Here is an 8,123-nt window from a genome sequence, read left to right as displayed (position 1 = left end):
TTATAAGGTTTAACATCTTTGCTAAGCAGTGAACAAAAAAAAGAGGAGCTGGATGATGGTTTTCTCCAAATGTTGTATCCAAAAAGAGAAACTGACGTCCAAGCACGGTGGAAAAAAATTGTTTCTTAATTAAAATGAATGACGTCTCCATGACCTCAGTGCCCATAAGCACAATCCCCATCACTTCAGTGTCCATAAGCACAGTCCCCATTAGCTTACCTCAGTTTTCATAAACACAATCAATGCCTCATTATTTGCTATTACATTTCCTACAGGATTACTAATTTCCATAACATGACTTAATTACTCACAGTACACCATATTGACAAACTGGTTAACTGCATGAGTGTAACACACAAAGTCAAATATATTCTTTTTTTCTGTGATTGTTCCTGTTGCAACACTGTTGCAAGACTGCAAAAAAAAAACGCCAATTGGTTCAAATTATAGTGTTGATTTTGGCCACCAGGGTTTTTTTCGTGTGCACATGAAGCCTCAAGAGAACCTTTAAGTGAATGGAAAGCTTGAGTGTTCAAAACGCTTCATCTGCTCATCACTACCGAAGAGTTGATCTGCGTATCTGAAATCGATTTCTCTTCCTAAAGTACCCGGATGTTTGTCAAACGAAATTAATTTGAGTGGATAATTTGAATTTCTATCTGTAAACTTAAACTGAATGTGAACATATAATACATTTTGTTTTTGTTTTCAAATTCACATTTTATATTCAGATTGTTTTTCATTTCAGTGATTCAAGCAATACAAATTCATTTGATGTCATTTAAATTCATTTTTTCAATGCAATTGTTCAAGGTAAGCGATTAAAATTCAAATCTAGATTATTCAGATTCAGCTTCTGTTGGCACATATTTCTGCCCATAGTCCTCATATGTAAAACAATGAACTTTAACATAAATCATGTTTTGAGGATTCCCCCTCCCGTTTAACATCTCCTCATGATGCTGGCCATCTCTGCTAAAATCGGCTACATCCTGAGTAAAATCAATAATTCAATTCTACAGCTGAAATTGAATTATTAATATATTGTATTAATATATTATATATTTCCCAAGTTTAAGAGGACCTGTTTTGGATATGTAGATGATATCAAGATGGCCGCAACAACTGAGCTGTGGAGAATCCAGGAAGAATCCTTTCAGGAGTGCATGAAGGTTTGTAAGAGAAGACTGGGAAAGTACATGTTTTTCCCTTCTTACAATTCCATTTGATTGAGTCATGTACTGATTTAATCAAAGTTTTTTAAATATAAGATTGAATCTAGGCGCACGGATTCCTACGTGGGTTTTCTCTGGAAGCTCGAGCATCCTCCCACATTCCAAAATCATGCATGTTAAAGTACCACTGATTATCACACCCACCTAAGTGGGGCGAAATTCTTTCTCCGCATTTGACCCATCCCCTGAGGGAATGGTGAGCAGCAGCAGGAGCCGCACTCGGGAATTGTTTGGTGATCTAACCACCCAATTCCACCCTTTAATGCTGAGTGTCAATCTGGGAGGCAAATGGGTCCCATTTTTATAGTCTTTGGCATGACCTGGCCTGGGACTGAACCCGCGGCCTCCCAGTCTCAGAGCAGACACTCTACCACTAGGACACTGAGCTGGTTATTGAAGACTGTAATTGTCCATCATTGTGAATGTATATGATTGTTTTTATTTGTGACTGGTGGCAAGTCCTGGGAAATCAGCTGGGATGAACTCCAACTCATCCACTAATGAGGACAAGAGCAAAACATGCTTAGCCAGCTTTTTAAGTGGGAGAAGAAAAGTTCCTTTTCTTTCTCTGTAGCTAAAAAATATATAATCTAAATAATGATGGCTCTTCTCTCTTCACATCTGATTTAGTATAATCCCACATGCCCGTAATGTAAACATATCAAAACACAATTATTAGCATAAAGTAATTTGCTGACTGATTGGAAGGGAGGGAAAATACTAAAATTTGGCCTGATTATCTGTATGTGCGTACCACTTTACAGAAGAAAACAAAGTTCTTTAAGGCATACATTTCATTTTAAAATGTGCAATTAACATGAGAAAATACTCCACAACCTAAAAAAAAAACTGCTTTAAACTTCAAATGCCACTCTGTGTCTTCTGAGCACATTCCAATGCTAAAGTGAACACATCTGCTATTCACTCACAAACACATCACACACCTGTCTCGTCACAGATCAGAAATGCTAATGCTGGCCATCAGTTTGACTGTTATCACCTCACGTCACTGCTAACTGAATCATTATCACGTCAATAGAAGCAAGGAGGCAGGAACACAAACAACAACTTTGATGGAAACGACCCGCCTAATCTGATTCATTTAAAAAAAAAAAGGGATTGCAAATGAGGGCTGCAGCAATTCGTGTCAACAAGTACAACCCAGCAGGGCAGACGTAGGGAAAGATTTTCCTTTTAGGGGCCATTTTAGTCGTCTGAGGACCCTACTAAATCAAACAACTGTGTATTATTGCAAATATTTGTGGGTTGAATACTTTGGGGTTTTCATAACAGCACCTTTGAAAGTTTCATTAGTTTTTAGAATTGAATGGCTATCCTCGGACTTTGTCAAATGCCTACAGCTGTTGGTTGGCATTTACATAGCACAATCACTCTAAGACCTATCAAATGATTTATTAAACTATCCATGCTTAACAGCTAGAATCTTTATTTAGTGCATTAATCCAATGTTTACTCAGAACTATTTTCTTTATAGTGTGTCCCTCTTGAGTTACTTTCCCTTCTCAGGGCTGCAAACTGTGGAACTTGAGATCACATAACATACAACACAACCAAACAATAAGGCTACCCCCCCCCCCCCAATTGAATAAGCTATATAACACACATTCAGAAAGATATAATGTATATGTAAACATTGATGATTTTGGAACTACAAATTGTCCATAAAGTGTCTTTACAATTTAACAAATATATCACAAAAGCAAATAGATATGTGGAAATTAGTACAACATGATGAGTACATATTGAACTTTGCTTGTTTGGTCATTTGTTTTGATATTTCGTCCTCCACTCCTCTCTTTATCTAACACTGTCTATCACTATAAATTTATTGTGTCATTCATGAATTGACAGATGTGACAGTGCAGGGATGTCATCATTTTAATCTTGTAGTTTTGTCACATCTGCGTACCTAATGTGTTTTTTTTCTTCAATAAAACAATATAAATTGCGGTAGAGAAAATGGATGGTTAGATTAGAGCAATTAATTGCAATTAATTAAAATTCAATTACAATTTTGATTATTGCACTCCATGATTACAAAATTGGCATAATAATTAAAAAATAACTATGAATACTAAATTTGAGTTGTTTTGAGGCATGCACATATGAGTTTCAGGATAACATACTTCAATTTATACATTTGCACATTTTCTTTACATTTTATTTTAATATAACTTATAAATTGCGTTTGGTCCAAAAGGAGCTCACATAATTATAGTGTTTCAAATAATTGTATTTGTCTTAATATTTTTTAAGTTAAATAAATGATTGTTTGAAAAAAAGCAATGATTAAAATGTTTGGTTTTTTCCCCCTCCATAATCGAGCAGCCCTGAGCTAAATTATGATTTTGTTTAAATAAAATATTTTTCCATATGAATGTTGATATATTTCTGATATCAGAACATGCAGTTATTTGCACAGCCACAGTTAACTCTAACAATAGCACAACATAATGTAAATAAAAATAATGTCCATCCATTTTCTTAACTGCTTGTCTTCACAAGGGTCGCGGGGGCGCTGGAGCCTATTCCCAGGTGGCTTCGGGCAGTAGTAGGCAGGGTACACCCTGAACTGGTTGTAAAACTTGGTTAGTGATGCCACAAAGTAGGTGGCAGTGCCTTAACCAATCGCAGGGCACACAGAGACAAACAACCATCCACCCTCACAACCACACCTATGGACAATTTGGAGTGTTCAATTAGCCTGCCATGCATGTCTTTGGAATGTGGGAGGAAACCGGAGCACCGGGAGAAAACCCACGCAAGCACGGGGAGAACATGCAAACTCCACCCAGGAAGGCCGAAGCCCGGACTCGATCTCACGTCCTCTGCACTGGGAGGCGGACGTGCTAACCAGTCACCCACCGTGCCACCCAATTAAATAATGTACCTTAGTTAAATTATTTGTGAAGCATGTAGCAAGTACACTAAAAAAAATGGTGATTGATATTTACTTGAAAAAAATCTAGTACTTTTTTTTCACATCAGAAATTCTAGTTAAACTCTTTGGAACATTTATTTAGAATTTCAGTGTGCATCAACCTTTACTAGGCTTTTTCAAGTAAATATCACTCCTCTTTTTTTCAGTGTAAAGTTGATAATATAGTTCCTTCAAAACTACATTTAAAAAAAAAGTATAACATTGAATTACAAGTGATTTACAGCATTTTAAACAACACGAACGATTATCCCATAGTTTTGTCTTAATCACGAGGGCTTATTTAAATACTGTAGCGTACCCACCATGGTAGTCGTTGCTCAAAGCTTATTGTGTGTAGTGGACCAATGAAATGATCGCTAAAGGGCAGGTGAGGGCATCCGATTGGCTCAAACATCAACACCCCCATCCACACCTGCCCAAAGGCGACTCCTTAAAAACAACCCCTAGAGAGGTGGCGCGGTTTACAAACATTTAGCCAGTAGGCCTGATTGCGTTGGTGTCGCTTTTGGAAGCATTATTATTATTATTATTTTAATAGGCCACATTTTGAAGTTTAAAAATGGCAGATTGGAAGACACAGATAAATTACAACTCATCCTACCATGCTTACGCCTACGGCCTTGTTTATCAGTCCGGTCACGAACAGAATCACTGCCACGTTACCGGCTGGGGCGAGGCGGGACCGCCCGATTTTAATAACTACACACCCGGGGTGGCGCAGGTCTACTACGCCGCAGCTGCAGCTGCCGCAAGGACCCACGAAGAGTCTCCGCCTCACAGCCCGGAGCAGTTCGTCGCCAACGGTCATTGCCATTACCAGGGCTCCAGTCTGGTCTACCTCCAGGAGAGTCAAGCTGGCCGCTTTCTTCTGACTGGGCCGCCCCGGGCCGCCTACGATACACCCGCCGAGGAGAGCAAAAGGGCCGGCAGCGACTCCACAAGTGACTCGGAGGCTCACGCATCTCCTGGTACGTTTCGTTTTGCTCCAAAGTTAGCTTCGCAAACTCTTTGGGCTGCGTGGATAGTTGTGGATAAAAACAGATTGTTAGATTTTTTTCTGGGATACCAATCTGATCGCACTTAAATAACAAATTTGCTCAAATTACATTTGTTTTATCAAGGTACCGATCATGTTGGACAATTCCGAACATCCGGACATTTCTGATATTTCCGTAATGCAAATGTATCCTTCACAGAGTGAAAACAAACAACGTATTGATTTTGCTTTTGTGACTGATTAGCAAACCAGGCAGCTCATTATAGTAACCAGACATTTCATCACATTTTGCAATCAAAATTATTAATAATCACAAGTCAAATTAAGTGGAGGGCTTCCTTTCAGCGAGTTGAAAGATTAATAAGACTTCTATAATTGTAAATGTTGCCAAACGGAGAAACAGACCACCACCAATGTAATTATTTCGAATTAATTATTGCTAGTCACGATGTGAAAAATCGTAAATGTCAGCAAAATAAAAATCATATTTAGAAAACTACAATGAATATTCAATTGAATTTTCAACAGAAAATATTAAATCCTCCTTGTAGTAGTTATATGTACAATTGTAAATTAATATAAATGTAGTAAAATAAATCAAAAATAATGACTGTTATTGGAGTGTGTGTGTATATATATATATATATATATATATATATATATTATAATAGGTGCCTTGCTTAAGAAAAAAAGTCGAAAGAACAAACACTATACACTGTAAGGAAAATGTGGCTTAGACATCACTCAAAATCTGCAGTCATGAAGATGGCTCGTTCAGCGACCCCCCCCCCCCCTTTTTTTTTAAAAGAGTCATTCAGCAGTGGATACACATACCTAATGCCAATATACAATCGTATATCGTACATCGTCACATAAGATATCCTATACTGGCACAGTAGATTTACAAAATGGTTTCTCACATACTCAAGGGAATGTGAGAGGATAAACATAATAAACATACTCGCCATATATTCCCTTTCAGATTCATGGAGTTTTAGAAGCAGCGGAGAAAGTGGCCCACCGCCGGCAGAGCCTGACACGTGGGTGAAGAAAGACCTCAGCGATGATACAGACAGCAGGAGCCCGGATGCAGGAGACCATGTGTCCAGCTCGTTTAAGGATGAGTTGCCCTCCTGCACTGATGTGGGCAACCAGAACGCAAACACTTTCTCTCTACAAGTGCCCTTACCGGTCCTGAAGAGAGAAAGTACCCCTAAAGGAAAGGTGCGCATTACCTTCACCGAAAGCCAGATGAACACTCTTGTCCAGCGTTTTAGTGTGCAGAGATACCTCACCCCAGCTGAGATGAAGAACCTTGCTGAAATCACAGGGCTCACCTACAAACAGGTAAGCAGTTTATGTGAGAATTTGCCTTAAACAGTTCCAATTGTATTGTTTTTGCTTGTAGGTGAAGACTTGGTTTCAAAATCGAAGGATGAAGCTGAGGAGACACCAGAAAGACAGTAACTGGGTGTCATCACGCTACACCACCGCTAAGAACCGCAGACAAGCCATTAGCGGAAGTGGAATAAACCATGTTCCACCTGTAAGCAAATCCTGTTGATTATTTTATATTTTGCCACTTTGGTGATACTAATGCCTAGTCCAGATTTCCTGTTTGCTCATAACAGAAACACAACGGCTTGGGCATAGAGTGACGCGTCAATTATGGAGGTCTAACCATAGTTTGGTTAAGGCCTTAAAGGCGAGACGCAACACTAGCAAACAGAAAATGGAACTTGATTCTGACCCCACATTTGTAGTAGGGGTGGGAATCTTTGACGTCTCACGATTCGATTTGGTTCCGATTTTTGGGCCTGCGATTCGATTCTGAACGATTTTTGATTCGAAATTATTTGATTGACAATGATTTCTGCTTCAGTTTATAGATGTGCAAAGAAACATGATCTACTCCAGACTGACTCGCTAATGCTAATTAGCATGTAACTCGCAGCACTTTTATCACCCAAAAGAACGGCTACTTATACAAAACACTTCAGGAATGTATACAGAGAAGCATTTTAACATTACTCACCAGCATATGCTCTTCCTATGCTGCAAAACCCCCCAACAACTTTTATTGGAATAGCTTGATCGTGACTTTTTCCTTCGACTCTCTAATGTGGCTATAACTTAACAGTGTATCAGAACGTGCGGAACCACACTGCCCATAAGTGGCCAAATTGTGTATAACATGAACAGCGCTCCTAATAAAGGCACACATAAACAAGGGCAAGACAGTATAAAATAATTTAAATAAAATCGATTTTGGGACATTTAAATAATTTTTTAAAATACAAAATTAGATTTTTTTTTTGGGCACACTCCTAATTTGTTGTCTTCTCAGTATCAACCAGAGACCCAAAGACCACCATTCAAGGAACGCTACAATCACGCCATGATGGATGCAGCCTTCAAGAAGATCGGTCCTCAGAATCTGGCCTTCTATCTTGCTAGGATGGGCAGTTCAACTGGTTCTGCTCCTTTTTCCACATGGTCATCTGGCACACCTCAAGCTGCAGACCTAACCAGGCCCCAGACTGCTGGCTGGGCTGTGCCTCCGGGTATCAACCAGTATGAATACAACCCAGGTGCATTCCACTCGAGCGGCAACACTGAGCCAGACACGAGCTTTGATGGCAAAGATGCAGAGGCCATCACCAGCCAAAACTCATCAAATACCGTCATTGTACAGAGCATGGACCAGTAGGACACTTCTGCTGTGCATACATTTTCTCTGCATGGGTGTATATACTTCATATAGTTGAGCAAAAAATATTTCCCCCCCCTTTTTTTTTTCACCATGTTTTATTTTTATATACAACTATTTAAAGTTTGATGGTGTGCTCTTTGTACTTTGTAACACTAGCATGCATGCAGTTTTTTTGGAAATGTTAAAAGATAAAGGTTTTTCTTACATTTGCCCCTA

At 39.0% G+C, this 8,123-nt stretch overlaps 1 protein-coding gene across 1 annotated transcript; it reads left to right on the top strand.

Annotated features, from left to right (window-relative positions):
- The first annotated feature begins 4,624 nt into the window (after positions 1-4,624).
- nanog (nanog homeobox) lies at positions 4,625-8,114 on the top strand. The gene is made up of 4 exons (XM_086066264.1): positions 4,625-5,165; positions 6,177-6,541; positions 6,603-6,740; positions 7,542-8,114. The coding sequence occupies exons 1-4, from the start codon at positions 4,757-4,759 to the stop codon at positions 7,902-7,904; spliced, it is 1,275 nt and encodes a 424-aa protein (XP_085922390.1). The 5' UTR covers positions 4,625-4,756; the 3' UTR covers positions 7,905-8,114.
- Positions 8,115-8,123: the final 9 nt, after the last annotated feature.

Source organism: Leptonotus elevatus, chromosome 21 (genome assembly GCF_054856555.1).
Source record: "Leptonotus elevatus isolate MCC_2025b chromosome 21, RoL_Lele_1.0, whole genome shotgun sequence".
Lineage (NCBI taxonomy): Eukaryota > Metazoa > Chordata > Actinopteri > Syngnathiformes > Syngnathidae > Leptonotus > Leptonotus elevatus.
Note: the sequence above shows the minus strand (reverse complement) of the source record. Positions and strands in the feature narration are given on the sequence as shown.

Excerpts from the sequence above, each read along its gene's own strand:
- nanog (XM_086066264.1), top strand. The coding sequence starts at position 4,757 with ATGGCAGATTGGAAGACACAGATAAATTACAACTCATCCTACCATGCT. Across the intron at positions 6,542-6,602 it reads CAGGGCTCACCTACAAACAG|GTGAAGACTTGGTTTCAAAA; the intron begins GTAAGCAGTTTA and ends TTTTGCTTGTAG. Across the intron at positions 6,741-7,541 it reads GAATAAACCATGTTCCACCT|TATCAACCAGAGACCCAAAG; the intron begins GTAAGCAAATCC and ends TTGTCTTCTCAG.